The sequence below is a fragment of the Hemibagrus wyckioides genome, linkage group LG06 (genome assembly GCF_019097595.1).
Source record: "Hemibagrus wyckioides isolate EC202008001 linkage group LG06, SWU_Hwy_1.0, whole genome shotgun sequence".
Lineage (NCBI taxonomy): Eukaryota > Metazoa > Chordata > Actinopteri > Siluriformes > Bagridae > Hemibagrus > Hemibagrus wyckioides.
Window position 1 is genome coordinate 18,420,772 of NC_080715.1, and position 15,890 is coordinate 18,436,661.

Genomic DNA, 15,890 nt, shown 5'->3' on the forward strand with positions numbered 1-15,890 from the left:
CATTTTATTTTGTTAACCGTTGTATACTGCTGTGACAACAACCTGTGTAATGGCCAGTGCTGGAGCGTTGTGTGTGATGAGATAAATAATGTTGTTTGTCTATCAGGTGGTTAACCCAGAAGGAACATGGGTGCAGCTGGATAAGAACAGTGTGGTTGAGTTCTGTGAGAGTGATGAAGGAGAGGCTTGGTCCCTAGCCAGAGACAGAGGAGGAAACCAATACCTGCGTCATGATGAAGGTAAAACCACACCCACAAGCAAGATGTTTCAATTCTTGCTTGTCCAAGGTAGTGGCTTCCAGAACATGGACAGGAGCCATAATAAACTAAGTAAAGCATTTGTTAAACTGAAAAGCTGATGAATATTGTGTCCTGTTTTGGCTATGTGTTTCATCCAACAGAACAAGCAATCCTAGAGCATGGAGCTCAGACTCCTCCCCCTAGCCCCTTCTCAGTGCAGGCCTTTAGCAGAACTATGGGCAGTGGGGCACAAGGCTTTGATTATGGCATCTCCAACAACAAAGGTGAGCTTAGATGATGACTTGAATGCAAGAAAAACCTCTCTCTGTAGGGAACACACTTCCACCCATACCGCACATTACATAAATATAAACCAGAATTGCTTAAACCCATGTGTGTTACTTTGTGGGCATCTGCCAACATTGTCTTCAATACATTACATTTCAGGATTTACCAACAGTTTTAAACCTTTTCACTCTAGTCAAACATTGGACCTCATTTATCAAGCTGGATACAAACAAGTTTATTTGCATATCATTCATTTTACACAAGAGGTATATATGCTGATCTCATTGACGAGTTGAAATTGCTTATTTAATGTACACAAAATTAAGAAATCTTCTTAATTTATCATTGTTATATTAATGATTGAAAGAAAGCAATCCACAACAAATCCATAAATGAAGACAAATAAGACTAGCCATTCAGTTAGGACAAAATATATGGCTTTCTATTTCTATTAATTCTGTAAATTTCCCTTTGGGATGAATAAAGCATCTATCTATCTATCTATCTATCTATCTATCTATCTATCTATCTATCTATCTATCTATCTATCTATCTATCTATCTATCTATCTATCTATCTATCTATCTATCTATCTATCTATCTATCTATCTATCTATCTATCTGCCTGCTTATGGAAGCTGCGTTAATGGACGATTATGTGCACTTGTTTAGGTGGAGCTTTTGCACTTTTTAATCATCATTTTATCATTTCTCTCTGTAAAGATTGCCTTTTGTGGAGTTCTGCAAACAAATATCAATCAGCTGTGCTGTGAATGCACTTTGCCTTTTACTGGTGATTGGTGTTCATTCGCGTTCATGAGAAAATCAGCATTACCTAAACTTATTGGGCATATATTTTAGAATAGTTGGCCTACAAAAAAATTACACTCCTTTACCGAAAGGTTTGATAAATGAGGCCAAACTTGTATTCATTTGACAATCCACAGTTTGTGATTCTGTTATTGGTCTAAACATGTTTTTGTCTTTTCATCTGTTTTGCATTTCACTGGGAACAATGCTACTTCTCATCAAAGTTGTACACTTCAGTAATCTGGGCTCCTGTATGTTTGTTTAGTTTTTGCCTACATCTACATATTAGTATTTAGTAAAAACTTGAGAGTTACTACAATTACAATGGGGTTTTTGACCAGTTCTTTATCGGTCTAGCAACTACTGATACTAGAAATCTGTTGTCTTTGGTTTTTAATGTACATGTAGTTGAGCTTCAGAATGAGGACACGTCTTTTCCCCTATGAGGCCCTGGATTAGTGTTCACTCTCTTCTGTACGCAGCTTTAACTTTTATATCTCAGCTGACCATTACCTACTGTCGCCTGTAATTACTGTGTTTGGTACTATATAGCCTAGCTACTAAAATCATTTGTTTTGGGGTAAAGAGTTTAGATTCATTAATACATTCATTGTCTTAGCTTTTCTTTCTGTGTTCTGCATGCTTATATGTTTACTGTGTGTGGCTAACATCAGTGCCAAATAATGTATGCATGGGAAAGATTCTGTGTGCTGCACACTTAGTGTGTCTAGTTCTACCAAGTTGTGTCCCACTTTCGCTCTCAGTGGAGGACTTGGGTTTAAGCCTGAATCCTGCTGTGCTTCTTGCAGTCACTGCTGCCGAGTGGTGCGTCCATACACCTTTGCTGAAAGGCATGGTGTGTTATGGACTCTTCATCACTGCCTTATGCACAGTCATAGTTACACTTCATGGTGAGATTTTTGTCAGCTAAAGTTAATCTATGGCTATGTCTATAGTAATACTCTTCTTAAGTATTCTTTGGAGTCTTCTAACCATAACCATGGAACCAAGTATAAACCAACCATGATTTGTGCTCAACCTGGGAGTGATGAAAGAACAGCCAAGGCAATGTTGCCAAAGCCAGCACCTTACCTATGGCCTGATACACAACACCTTATCTAACTGAGGTGTGAAATTGAAAAAAAAAACCTGACTTACTGTCCCAAAAACCTCTACCTGTTCCCCCATAATTTAACTAATCCACTGACACCCCTTTTGTACTGCCAGTAAATGTGCCTGTGTGGGGCATTGATGAGTCTTAACATTTTACATGGTTCCAATCGTAAAAGCTATAGTATTCCCATTGTCTTCCACATTACAGGTGACCGCCTGAGTGCCATACTGAATTCCATTCAGTCTGGGCCTTTCCTCCCAGCTCCCTCCATATTTGAGCAAGCCGCCAAACCTCCCTCTTCCCTTGTCCACAGCCCTTTTGTATTTGGACAATCCCTTTCCCAGCAGCCTCAGCCACAACCACAGCTTCTGAGTAAGTCTGGCCCTCTGTTTGACAGTGGTGGTGCTTGCTTGCACAGGTGCACAGGGCTTTGTATTTGTTTTTGTTATATAATATTTCTGTTTTTCTTGAAATGTCTGTGTTCCTCTCAGGCTTAGACTTGCTCTTCTGCCTCTTTTCCATCATACCCGCTTGCTGTTTAGTCCAATAAGTGACATTTTTCTTCCTATTTGTCCTGTAACCAATTTAACCCTACCAATTCATGCTCTAACCATTTTATTTTTTTCGCTTGTCAGTTTTTTTAAATTGCATTTTCCCACCCTATATGCTAACTTTCCGTCATTCTCATTTCCCGTTGTCTAATTTTTACCATTTGATATCATGAGCCACTTATTGTTTTAAATGCAAATTTCAACACGGCAAGATTGTAGTAAAAAACTTCTATTTAGTTTAAAGTAAAATGTGACTACTGATTCTGTTGTACAACAGTGACTTGCTTACATTTTTAAAGTTTGTTTCCAGTTTCCTTGGCGAGAAAAGTATGTGAATGTCTATGTGCATTCACTGTTCAGGGATCAGTTCTTTTCTGTCTATTGGCTATATACTTTCGCTCCCCTAGTGCTCCATACTTCTTTGCATGCCTCTTTTTTCTTTTGTTCTCTTTCTTTCTGTCTTTTCTTTCTCTCTCTCTCCTTCTCTCTCTCTCTCTATCTCTCTCTCTCACTCTGTTTCTCTTGCTCTCTCTCTCTGTCTCTCTTGCCCATTCATTTCTCCTTCTCTGATGTTTTCTTTGGTTCATATCTTGTTGCTTATTCTCCTTGCAACTGTTTTCCGCTGTAGATGCTTCATCTCGCAGCCTTGCTTCAAGTGAGCGTGTGCACAAAAGCAGTGTGGCTGGGCCTGGCACCGCTCTCTCATCTCTTGCTCTCAGACAAAAGGGTGGGTAATGCATGCCTCCTCCTAGGAGCACCAGGAGACTTACTTCTGAGACGGGCTTCGTCTCATCCACTACTTGATGATCTATGTAGTTTCCCTGTAGGTTTGGACTGGAATAGGTAGTATGTAGGTAGTATGTAGGTCAGATCGACTACAACAATACTTTGGCATAATGAAATCTGGCCGAGCAAATTGGAAGTGCATTCTTTGTCATGTTCCCTGTGCATCATAACATGTACCTTACATTTTTTCCCTCATGTTTTTCTTTTCCCCATGTTATTTCTGATTTTCTTTTCACTTTTAATTTTCAGGCATCATATTTATATTCAATGTATATTTTTCCTTCTTGACTTAAATCAATCTCTAAGCAACTGGATGCTCATAAAATGCATAAATATTATTCTGTTATGATACTCAGGTGAGAGGGGAAGTGTGACTCGGTCAATGTCTCCGGCAAGCAAGCACCATCAGGAAAGTCGCACAACTAAAGCTGACAGCCGCTCCAACCGTACTGCTGACCAGGGCAAAATCAAAACCATCGACAGTCTGTCTGCCAGCGAGGCTCTTATCCTCAAATCGGACACGGGTAAATTACGCTCTGACTCGCACAGCCGTTCTCATTCACCCAACCACAATACTCTGCAGGCCCTAAAGGCTGACGGGAAAAACTCGGGCCTCCGGTCTGAGTCTCCAAATCCAGGTTCGCGGTCATCCTCCCCCAAACAGAAGACTGTCATCTCAGGCAGGTCAAGTCCCTCTAGCAGCAGCTCCCCACGCTCCTCCTCTCCACATGATAAGAACCTGCCAATGAAAGTCTGTCCCTCCTCAAAGGTTCACCTAGACCCTCCTCGTGAGCGATCCAAATCCGACTCCTATACACTGGACCCTGATGTTTTGAGAAAGAAAAAAATACCACTGACAGAGCCTTTGAGAGGCAGGTCTACTTCTCCAAAACAGAAACACCTGCTAAAGGAGGCTAAAGCAGGAAGCAGCAACTCTGAAAACTGTTCCCCATCTCCTCATGTTGTTCAGGAAAACCTCCACAGTGAAGTAGTTGAAGTATGCTCTTCCAGTGCACTGCTGTCCAACGATGAACCCAATGATGAAAATGCAGAATTGCATAATGCTGAAGAGGGTTCTTCCAAAGTGCATTTCAGCATTGGAAAGGCTCCTGTCAAGGAAGAATTAGAAAGCCGCTCCTCACCTAAAGTCAGCCGCAAGACCTCGAGTAGGCATGTGCGCCCCAAAAAGGACAAATCAGGGCCACTCTTTAAGGGTGAGAATATCCGCCATGCAGAGCCTGCCAAACAGGCCATGTCACCTTCTGTGGCTGAATGTGCCCGTGCTGTATTTGCAGCCTTCCTGTGGCATGAGGGCATTGTTCATGATGCCATGGCCTGCTCCTCCTTCCTAAAGTTCAACCCCGAACTGACCAAAGAGCATGCACCAATTCGCAACTCGCTCAGCTGCCAGCAGAGCCTTGATGAGAAGGAAAGCAAGCTGAAAAACCGTCACTCACTTGAGATCTCCTCTGCACTCAACATGTTTAACATCTCACCTCATGGCCCAGACATCTCCAAGATGGGCAGCATCAATAAGAACAAGGTTCTCTCTATGCTTAAAGAGCCACCCTTGCCTGAGAAATGTGAGGATGGGAAAAGTGACCAGGCCTCCTATGAAGTGACCAGCCACTCCACATTGAGGTCAAAGTCTCTCCTACCCCTTACTCTCCAACACCTTGTTGCTTTTTGGGAGGACATCTCTATGGCAACTATCAAAGCTGCCACACAGAACATGATCTTCCCCAGCCCAGGTTCTAGTGCCATCCTGAAAAAGAAGGAGAGTGAGAAAGACAGCAAGAAGTCAAAGAAGGAGAAGAAAAAGAAGGAGAAAGCAGAGGTTCGCCCCAGAGGGAACCTCTTTGGGGAAATGGCACAGCTGGCCATGGGAGGCCCAGAGAAAGACACAATCTGTGAGCTGTGTGGAGAATCTCATCCCTACCCTGTTACCTACCACATGAGGCAGGCCCACCCAGGTACATATTTCTCTTTTGCATTTGTATTTGGGAGTGATTAGTACGTAATTGTTAGAAACGTTGAATGGCGATGTAATGAGTATTTTGTTCTCTATTCTTTCAGGGTGTGGGCGTTATGCTGGAGGTCAAGGCTATAACAGCATCGGCCACTTCTGTGGGGGGTGGGCTGGAAATTGTGGTGATGGTGGCATAGGAGGGAGTACCTGGTATCTGGTTTGTGATCGTTGCAGAGAGAAGTACCTGAGAGAGAAACAAACTGCAGCTAGAGAAAAGGTATTACAGAGTGTCTACACATCTGCACAATTATTCTCTTGCAATTAACTGTGTATTACATTTTACCTTTGTGTGTATTTCTGTGTGGATCAGGTAAAGCAGTCCAGGAAGAAGCCTTTGCAAGTGAAAACACCTCGAGCACTTCCCACAATGGAGGCGCACCAGGTGATCCGTGCCAATGCCCTGTTCCTGTTATCCCTGAGCAGTGCAGCTGAGCCAAGCCTGTTATGCCATCACCCACCCAAACCCTTCCACACACACCTACCTAGCCTGAAGGAGGGAGTTTCTGAAGAGCTGCCAAATAAAATCGGCTGCTTGTATCTGCAGACCCTGGCTCGGTACATCCATCTTTCTTTAATCAGCCAGTCAGATTTTTAGATTTTCTCTATACCTTTACACTTAAAAATTACTGACTGATAATATCAAAGTCACTTCGCAGACTTATTAAAACATCTTATGTACCTCTGTTTCAGGCAACATACAGAGAATTTTGGAGGTTACCAGGATGAAAACCTTTTCCAGGATGAGATGCGCTACCTGAGATCGACATCAGTACCAGCTCCTTATATCTCTGTGACACCCGATGCTTGTCCCAATGTCTTTGAGGAACCAGAGAGTAACATGAAGTCCATGCCACCTAGGTAACAGCACATTTCTTCTTCAATGCTGCTTTATAAAACTTCAGCCAGGTAATAATTTTGCTAGTTGGGGCAGGAATGAGTGTTTAAATCATGTGCTGTTTTGGTAGCCTGGAGACAAGTCCCATCACAGACAGTGACACAGCCAAGCGGACAGTGTTCCAACGATCTTACTCTGTGGTGGCTTCTGAGTATGACAAACAGCATTCGTCTTCTCCAGCTAGAGTGAAGGCAGTGCCCAGACGGAGGGTACACAGTGGGGATGCAGGTACTCCTTTTACTTTCTGCCACAGTACTGCTCTGCACTGACACCAAATGTTTCTGATATTTGTTCACCTACTTTTAAATTCTCAAATCTGATTTTGCACACCTTTGACTAACTGTGCACATTATAGTGTCAAGTGTCATGTTCGTGCTTTCTAGTTTGTGATCACCTTTTTTGTTAGTAGACATTTATGGGGACTTCTGCATTCTGATTCATATTCTATAAAAGTTGATCTTGAGGCAAAAGGTGTTACATGTATTTTTGTTCACTACAGAAGTTGGCTCCTCCCTCCTGAGACACCCCTCTCCTGAGCTGTCTCGACTGATCTCAGCACATGGCTCCCTGAGTAAAGGGGAAAGGAATTTCCAGTGGCCTGTGCTGGCCTTTGTCATTCAGCACCATGATTTGGAGGGTCTCGAGGTGGCCATGAGACACGCTCTGCGCAAATCGGCCTGCAGAGTATTTGCTATGGAGGTGATAATTAGTTAGATATTTAACTAAAATGTAAAATGGATATAAAAAGTCTACACAATCGCAGGTTTCTGTGCTGTAAAAATAAAATCTAAGATAAATCATGTCAGATCTTTCCACATTTAATGTGATATAGTAGCTTGTCATACAGCACTCACTCTGTTTAGGTAAGAGTCTACCAACTAAGCACATTATGATTAGGTAAAATTATACTCTTCTTTGTGAAACTGTCCAGAACAGGATCTGACATGATTTATCTTGGTGTTAGGGGGTGTTTAGACTTTTTTTTTTCTATCTGCTGTATACTGTAATATTAATAGTGTGATGCAATGTAATAGAATTCATAGCAAAGGCTCTTTTCTCATTAGGCATTTAATTGGCTGCTGTGCAACGTGATTCAAACCACCTCTCTCCATGATATCCTCTGGCATTTTGTGGCTTCTTTAACTCCATCTCCATGTGAGCCTGAGGAAGAAGAAGAGGAAGAAAACAAAGGCAATAAAGACACAGTGGAGCAGGTTAGGCTGCACTGCACAAATGTCAGTAGCTCCTTAGATTTCACTCGCACTTATGTTTTCCAGCACAGCGTAGACGTTTCTTATCGTATAAATGCTGCCTGGTCTGTTTCATTGCAGGAGAAAGATTTGGGTGTGTGCGAGCATCCTCTCTCCGACATAGTCATTGCTGGAGAGGCAGCTCACCCTCTCCCCCACACCTTCCACAGACTTCTCCAGACCATCTCTGATCTGATGATGTCACTGCCTGGTGGCAGTTCCCTTCAACAAATGGCCCTCAGGTAAGTGAGTCACTGCAATATACTGCAACACAGGCTCTTGTCTGTTGTTCTCTGTGTGACTAAATTCTGAAACTTCAAATAGGTGCTGGAGTCTCAAATTCAAACAGTCAGACCATCAGTTTCTGCACCAGAGCAATGTGTTTCATCATATCAACAACATCCTGTCCAAATCAGATGATGGAGATAGCGAAGAGAGCTTTAACATCAGCGTGCAGTCAGGATATGAAGCCATCAGTCAGGTTGTAACAAAACAGTATTTTATTTTAATATTCTTTACATAATATTCTTATAACCTCCAAGAGGAGCATTTATGTTTTTGGCATTTCTGAAGCTGTATAGTATGTAATACCAAAATTTGTGTTTATATAATGTCACATGAAGTGAACAATATGTTGTATCTTCAATACAAAGATAAATCTAATAATAATTCCGTAGCTAATATAGTTTACATGTAATAACCCATTTCTCTAACTGCAGGAGCTGTGTATGGTAACCTGTTTGAAGGACTTGACCAGTGTGATGGACATAAAAACGTCCAGCCGGCCCGCTATGATTGGCAGCCTGACAGATGGATCTACCGAGACATTTTGGGAGTCAGGGGATGAGGACAAGAACAAGACAAAGAGCATCACCATCAGCTGTGTGAAGGGGATCAATGCCACTTATGTTTCTGTGCATGTGGACAACTCCCGTGATATTGGAGTGAGTGGGACTGGAGAACACTGGTTATTATCAGCATCTAGAAGATAAATTCATTTATCAATTATAAATTCATATCTGTTGTCTGTTCTTTTTTAAATCCTTTAGAATAAGGTCACATCAATTACATTTCTCTGTGGAAAGGCAGTGGAAGACCTCTGCAGGATCAAACAGGTAAATCTGATACCTATCTGCACATAATGAACCATCTAGGTAATACTTCTGCAGAAATCTTTCATTTTTGATGGAATTTTAAATGACTTCCATCAAGGACAATACGTACAGTATCTCCAACTTTGTGACTGATAATCGAAGCATCTTCTCATATTGTAATGGTTATACTGACAGCAGTGCTGATATCTGATGGTTTTTGAAGGCCTGTTTTATTCAGAGGTATCTTTATTGTGTCAGATTGACCTGGACTCGAGGCACATGGGCTGGGTGACCAGTGAGTTACCGGGTGGGGACTACCATGTGATCAAAATTGAGATGAAGGGTCCTGAGAACACCTTGAGGGTGAGGCAGGTTAAAGTGCTTGGCTGGAAGGAAGGTGACACCATCAAGATAGCAGGGCAAATCTCGGCTAGCGTGGCCCAGCAGAAGAACTGTGAAGCAGAAACTCTTCGTGTTTTCCGCCTCATCACTTCACAGGTTTGTGATATACTGTGTGGCTAAATTAATGTGTCAAAACAATTTGCACCTGGCCTTAAGATGTGTCAGTGTTTTTATAATGAGGCAGTGCTGTTGTTGTAGGTGTTTGGAAAGCTGATATGTGGGGATGCAGAACCTACTCCAGAGCAGGAGGAGAAGAACCTGCTGTCATCTCCAGAGGGTGAAGACAAGGTAACAACTACACTTCGCCATAACCTTAGGCAATAGACATTTGAGATTACATTAAAGAAACACCAAGGTTGCTTTTATTCATGATTTCCTGTCACCATCATTCATAGGCACCATCTGATGCTGATTTAAAGGAACATATGGTTGGGATCATATTCAGCAGGAGCAAGCTTACCAATTTGCAGAAACAGGTATGTCATCATGAGTGATGAGTCCTAAGCATGTTTTACACAGCTTCATCAATGGTCATGCTTGAAGACAGTGTAGAAATATGTACAATATATACAATATGCAATATTTATTCTTTAATAATTGTATACAATATTTGTACTGCCCCAATAATTGTCAAAGGGCTATCTTCAGTGGAGCAAAAAGTCTGCAGCATTATTTGATTGCACACAATAGTAATGCAAGCTTAGATTAATTCAATGTCCTAAATGGACAACTGCATTACATTTTACTAAACGAGGGAGAATAATCATAGAGATAAGTTCATTTCATAAATGACTCTTGTTAGCTGTATCCAATGTAAAACAACTCATTGTGAGATGATTGTGACAAGACACATTTTGCACAATTGCTGCTTTTGTCAGTTGGGCTTTGCTAAATTTGGTTTCCTTTGTTATCTTTTGTCCTTAGGTATGTGCACACATTGTGCAGGCGATACGCATGGAAGCTACACGCGTGCGTGAGGAGTGGGAACATGCCATCTCTAGTAAGGAGAATGCCAACTCGCAGCCCAGTGATGATGATGCCTCCTCAGACGCATACTGTTTTGAATTGCTGTCAATGGTCCTAGCCTTGAGTGGCTCCAATGTAGGCAGACAGTACTTGGCTCAGCAGCTCACCCTGCTACAGGATCTGTTCTCCCTACTCCATACAGCCTCACCACGTGTCCAAAGACAGGTGTGTTTTTGTGAGGGCATGTTGCAGTAGTATATGCGATGTTCCTTTGTTTCACACAGCATGAAGCAAGCCACTTAAAGCATTGTGACTAATGATTGTTTTGTGATCACCCAGGTGACCTCACTGCTCAGACGTGTCCTTCCTGAGGTGACTCCTGTGCGCTTGGCCAGTGTAATCGGTGTAAAGGCTTTGCCACCAGCAGATATCAGTGACATTATCCACTCAACAGAGAAGGGTGACTGGAACAAGCTTGGGATTCTGGACATGTTCCTGGGATGCATTGCCAAAGCCCTTACTGTACAACTCAAGGCCAAGGGCACCACCATTGCTGGCATAGCAGGCATGGCAGCAGCCAAAGGTGTCACAACAGTTACATTGCCCATGATTTTCAATTCAAGGTGAGCTTGATATGGTACATCTGGGGGGAAAAAATCAAATATGAATTTGATTCATGCTTTAGTAAGCCTGTGCCTTATCCTTGCCTTTTGCCTGTTTGTGAGTAGTTACATCAGGCGAGGGGAAAGTCACTGGTGGATGAAGGGCTCCACACCACCTCAAATTGCTGAGATCATCATTAAGCTGGTTAAGGACATGGCTGCGGTAAGAACTCCATAAATTGTTTATGCTCAGTTCTAGTCTGTGATTCTTTGATTGTATTGGTTTCAGATGTTGTGTGCTCATTAGTCATATATTATCTTCCCTAGGGTCATCTCTCAGACACCTGGTCCAGAGTAACCAAGAACGCCATTGCTGAGACTATTATTGCGCTCACTAAGATGGAGGAGGAGCACCGCTCTCCAGTGCGCTGCATTGCTACCACACGGGTATGACTAAGCTTTTCATTATTCAACACAAACAGGTCATCTAAGCCTCTTCATCACAAACCAGGTCACTGAGTCATCAGGCATGGGCTTAAAGGAGCTCTCTGGCTCACTGTTCATATGTCCTGAAAAACTAAATTTTCAAATGAATATATCCATAGGCTTTCCTGTATACGATGAAAGTACATTATAGAGCAGAGCACTAATTTTAAAAAAAATACCTGTTGTATTGTTTCTGCATAGCTCTGGCTGGCTCTTGCCTCTCTCTGTGTGCTGGATCAAGACCACGTGGACCGTCTATCATCAGGCCGCTGGATGGGCAAGGATGGCCAGCAAAAACAGATGGTAAAGCTTTGTGTTATAACAGCCTTCAGAGATGCACTGAAGCTTATCCTGCTTACCATTAAAACACTGTTTAATCTTCTTTCACAGCCTATGTGTGACAATCATGATGATGGGGAAACTGCAGCTATCATCCTTTGTAATGTGTGTGGAAACCTGTGCACCGACTGTGACCGTTTCCTTCATCTGCACCGCCGTACACGCTCCCACCAGAGACAGGTACACGCCTGTTAACACGACTGGAATGAAGAACAAGAAGCAGAAAATCCCTAGAAAGTATTCTAATGAAGAGCAGTGTTATGGGATTTCACATAGATGATTATTGATTAACGTTTTTTGAAATCATATCATCTAATAGTAATTTTCCATTTTCTACACATTTCCCCTAAACATCTGCACTACACAAAATAAAATAAAATACAACATAATATTCTATCACATAAATGTGTATGTGACAGTGCTAGCACGGCAGCCATTTGTGAGCTGCTAACAGCCAGCACACACGGAGTCTCATGCCATATTCTGAGTCACTCGAGTCACTTGTTTCACAGACAATAAACACAACAAACTCAACTGTATAATATGTGTAGATACATAATAATTTAGCAGCTTGTTGTAAAGCATTGTTGTTCTAAATCATTCATTTATTTACATTAATTTGTTTTATTTTATATGTATTATGTATTACATTTTTAATGGGCTAAACCTGCAGTTACACTGTGATAGTTCGTACTGCAATTACGCTGTGTGAATTCTTACATTACTTTATTTGTGAGACTGTGTTGATCAATTTTTTGCAGGTGTTTAAGGAAGAAGAGGAAGCCATTAAGGTTGATCTCCATGAAGGTTGTGGAAGAACCAAACTCTTCTGGCTAATGGCACTGGCTGACTCGAAAACCATGAAGGCCATGGTGGAGTTCAGAGAGCACACAGGTGACCTCTCCCTACACCTCTTGTTGCTTTATGCTGTGTGTCTATTTTTTATTATTCTCGGATATTCCTTTAATTTACTCTCGTGGCTGTTAGTGACCAACTCTTGTTTTTCAGGTAAACCTGCTTCAAGCAGTTCAGATGCCTGCCGCTTCTGTGGCACCAGGAATGGCACCGAGTTGTCTGCAGTGGGGAGTGTGTGCTCAGACCCAGATTGTCAGGTAAGAATCTGAGCACTTCTCAGAAGACAATGAAGACAGTTTTCCATGCTAGTGTTTCTGTCAAATGTAATAAGCAACAAGACAACTACATTAGCAACCTGATCACAGTTGGTCTGTGTTTGTATGTGTGTAGGAGTATGCAAAGCTGGCCTGCAGTAAGACTCATGCGTGTGGTCACCCTTGTGGCGGGGTAAAGAACGAGGAGTTGTGTTTGCCCTGTTTGCACGGCTGTGACAAGAACACTGGCTGTCTGAAACAGGACGCTGATGACATGTGCATGATCTGTTTCACTGAGGCTCTGTCGGCTGCCCCTGCCATCCAGGTACTCCACCAAATGACAAGCGGTTTGTTCAGTATCCTTATTGAAAAGTGGACATTAGACATGACCTTATGATGCTGTATCTCTTTATTTTCAGCTGGACTGTAGTCATGTGTTCCATCTTCAGTGCACACGCAGAGTCCTGGAAAACCGCTGGCTAGGCCCTAGGATAACGTTTGGCTTCATGTCCTGTCCTATCTGTAAGGTATGTAGTCATACCAAGCAGTGCCATGGTTTGTATGAAGAGTATATCGTCTGTGATGGTGTATTTTATATTTTAACACTTATTTCATGTGTTTGTTCCTAGAACAAGATTAACCACTCTGTGATCAAAGATCTGCTGGATCCAATTAAAGAGCTCTATGAAGATGTGAGGAGAAAAGCTTTAATGAGACTGGAATATGAAGGGCTGCACAAGAGTGAGGCCATAACCATGTCTGGGGCTCGCTTTTACAATGACCCTGCCGGATTCGCTATGAATAGATACGCTTACTACGTCTGCTACAAATGCAAAAAGGTTAGCTTCACAAGATTTGTTTTGTGGTTTACAAAATAAAGTTCATATCTTAATCTTTCATTTAACGTTTCACTGGTGACACATTTAGCAACATAGCAAAATGAAGTTGACAGAGGGACATTATTTTAAGTTAGAAAATTGAAGAATCAAAGAGGTGAACATGACCTGTTGATTTTTTGCAGGCTTATTTTGGGGGAGAGGCACGCTGTGATGCAGAGGCAGGACAGGGAGATGACTATGACCCCAGTGAGCTTATCTGTGGTGCATGCTCAGATGTGTCCAGGGCACAGGTAAGTGATGTTTGTTTTTGTTTGTTTTAAAGAATGACATGTTCTGAAATTTTGCAAATAGGGGATGCTCTGCAGCAGTAAAGAAGCTTACATAAAGATTCCTTCATTTTCTTTTCACTTTTGCAGATGTGCTCCAAACATGGAACAGACTTCCTTGAATACAAATGCCGTTACTGCTGTTCTGTTGCTGTGTTTTTTTGCTTTGGGACCACACACTTCTGCAATGCCTGTCATGATGACTTCCAGAGAATGACCAGTATTCCCAAAGAAGAGCTGCCTCATTGTCCTGCTGGTAAATTCAAATTCCTTTCAAATGTACACCAGTTACTTTCATTACATTTGTAGTCATGAAATATCTGTGTCTCTCTGACAGGCCCTAAGGGTAAACAGCTGGAGGGGAGTGAGTGTCCCCTGCATGTTGTGCATCCTCCCACAGGAGAGGAGTTTGCTCTGGGCTGTGGTGTGTGCAGGAATGCTCATACCTTCTAAACTAACGGGTGGCGTTGTACGTTACTGTCCCTGTTTTACCTGCAACTGCAGACTCCTGCTTCAGCCCAGTCTGAAGGGAATGTCTAGATGTCTGGCTTGAGGAAGCAGTGATGCAGCACTGTGCTTCGAGATTCTGTGTCTCTCTCAACAGATCCTGAAGAACCCAGGAAATAGTAAAACTATGGAGAAAAAAGAAAAAAAAAAAAAACTTGTGACGTGTCTGCATGCGGCCGTTGTAACCCTCGGCTCCCTTAAACTTTGCTCACCACCTGATCACTGAAGTGTACCAATATGGAAACTGACTCTCTTCCTAATCCTGTACAGTATTCTCCTCTGTTGAGTGCACCATGGCTTAGCAGAAAAGACTTCAGTTCAGATTATATATGTGGACTGTCAAGAATGTTATGATGGCAGGAAAATAGTGTACGATTTATCTAATCTTGTATATAATGATAATATCCAAAATAGGTGTATTCAGATGTTGCTACTCTACACTTCAGTTTTGTTTGATATTCTGGGTTTTGTTTTGAGCCAGAACTTTTAATGAAGTGCAATACTGGGTGTGCCTCCTATCTTGCAGCTGTAAACATGGAATGTATGTCAATAAAGCAACTGTACATTTTTATACAGTGACACGCTGCTGTGTTTTCACCTGGCAAATATAGCATCATCCTTGTGCTCAATAAAACTTTGATGGGCCTACATCTGTCACGTGTGAAGGGTTTAAAAGGAACCCTTTCAACTCTTCAATGATATAATGTGGTACAAAACCATTTTCTGTCTTTTTAAAAACCATAAAAGGTGAGTATGTTCTATTATTGTATTGTAAAAAAAAAAAAAAAAAAAAAAATAGAACAGAAATATTTGGGATGGGGCCAGTCTACACACCTAAAAAGATTATTAGACATTGTGAATTTGTTTGGAAGTGTGAGAATGTGTGGAAGTGTGATAAACAGCTGCTGTAAAAGAGAAAATAATGCTACCTGTAAATTTGCTCTGTATTGTCTGTGGTGGATAGAGTTGGGTGGTAAATAAACCAGATCCTCTGTTCTGCAAGGTACATTACAAATGTGTCTTCTCTTTTCTTTTTTCTATTGAAAGAAGTAACCTTGGCATGCATGTGTTCTTTAAATATTTTCATATTTTAACATCACAAACTCACCAGAGAAAATTAGGTAGTAGTTAGTAACTGGAAGATTAGTAGCCAAAACATACAATGGATATAAAAAAAAGTTTATATGCCCCTCTCAAATGGCCTTAAAAATGTTTTTTTTTTTTTTTTTAAGTATTTGTGATGTAAAAAAAAGAAGAA

The 15,890-nt window shown here is 41.7% G+C and overlaps 1 protein-coding gene across 27 annotated transcripts in view; it reads left to right on the forward strand.

Moving 5' to 3' along the window:
• mycbp2 (MYC binding protein 2) overlaps positions 1-15,433 on the forward strand; it is a 52,972-nt gene extending 37,539 nt beyond the window's left edge. For 17 of the 27 annotated variants that reach the window (XM_058392128.1, XM_058392140.1, XM_058392136.1 and 14 more), the window contains 32 exons: positions 107-239; positions 401-523; positions 2,659-2,823; positions 3,631-3,729; positions 4,145-5,761; positions 5,865-6,034; positions 6,128-6,372; positions 6,508-6,675; positions 6,783-6,940; positions 7,212-7,411; positions 7,777-7,947; positions 8,044-8,204; positions 8,287-8,443; positions 8,682-8,906; positions 9,012-9,077; positions 9,315-9,554; positions 9,657-9,746; positions 9,854-9,934; positions 10,383-10,649; positions 10,764-11,047; positions 11,153-11,249; positions 11,354-11,473; positions 11,714-11,815; positions 11,903-12,031; positions 12,613-12,745; positions 12,860-12,963; positions 13,097-13,285; positions 13,380-13,487; positions 13,590-13,799; positions 13,982-14,089; positions 14,216-14,381; positions 14,463-15,433. In XM_058392128.1, the coding sequence (XP_058248111.1) occupies positions 107-239; positions 401-523; positions 2,659-2,823; positions 3,631-3,729; positions 4,145-5,761; positions 5,865-6,034; positions 6,128-6,372; positions 6,508-6,675; positions 6,783-6,940; positions 7,212-7,411; positions 7,777-7,947; positions 8,044-8,204; positions 8,287-8,443; positions 8,682-8,906; positions 9,012-9,077; positions 9,315-9,554; positions 9,657-9,746; positions 9,854-9,934; positions 10,383-10,649; positions 10,764-11,047; positions 11,153-11,249; positions 11,354-11,473; positions 11,714-11,815; positions 11,903-12,031; positions 12,613-12,745; positions 12,860-12,963; positions 13,097-13,285; positions 13,380-13,487; positions 13,590-13,799; positions 13,982-14,089; positions 14,216-14,381; positions 14,463-14,578 (6,402 nt within the window). In that variant the 3' untranslated portion in view covers positions 14,579-15,433. The remainder of the gene's footprint in view (positions 1-106; positions 240-400; positions 524-2,658; positions 2,824-3,630; positions 3,730-4,144; positions 5,762-5,864; positions 6,035-6,127; positions 6,373-6,507; positions 6,676-6,782; positions 6,941-7,211; positions 7,412-7,776; positions 7,948-8,043; positions 8,205-8,286; positions 8,444-8,681; positions 8,907-9,011; positions 9,078-9,314; positions 9,555-9,656; positions 9,747-9,853; positions 9,935-10,382; positions 10,650-10,763; positions 11,048-11,152; positions 11,250-11,353; positions 11,474-11,713; positions 11,816-11,902; positions 12,032-12,612; positions 12,746-12,859; positions 12,964-13,096; positions 13,286-13,379; positions 13,488-13,589; positions 13,800-13,981; positions 14,090-14,215; positions 14,382-14,462) is intronic. The other 10 variants (XM_058392151.1, XM_058392156.1, XM_058392154.1 and 7 more) reach the window with 6 other exon arrangements.
• Positions 15,434-15,890: the final 457 nt, after the last annotated feature.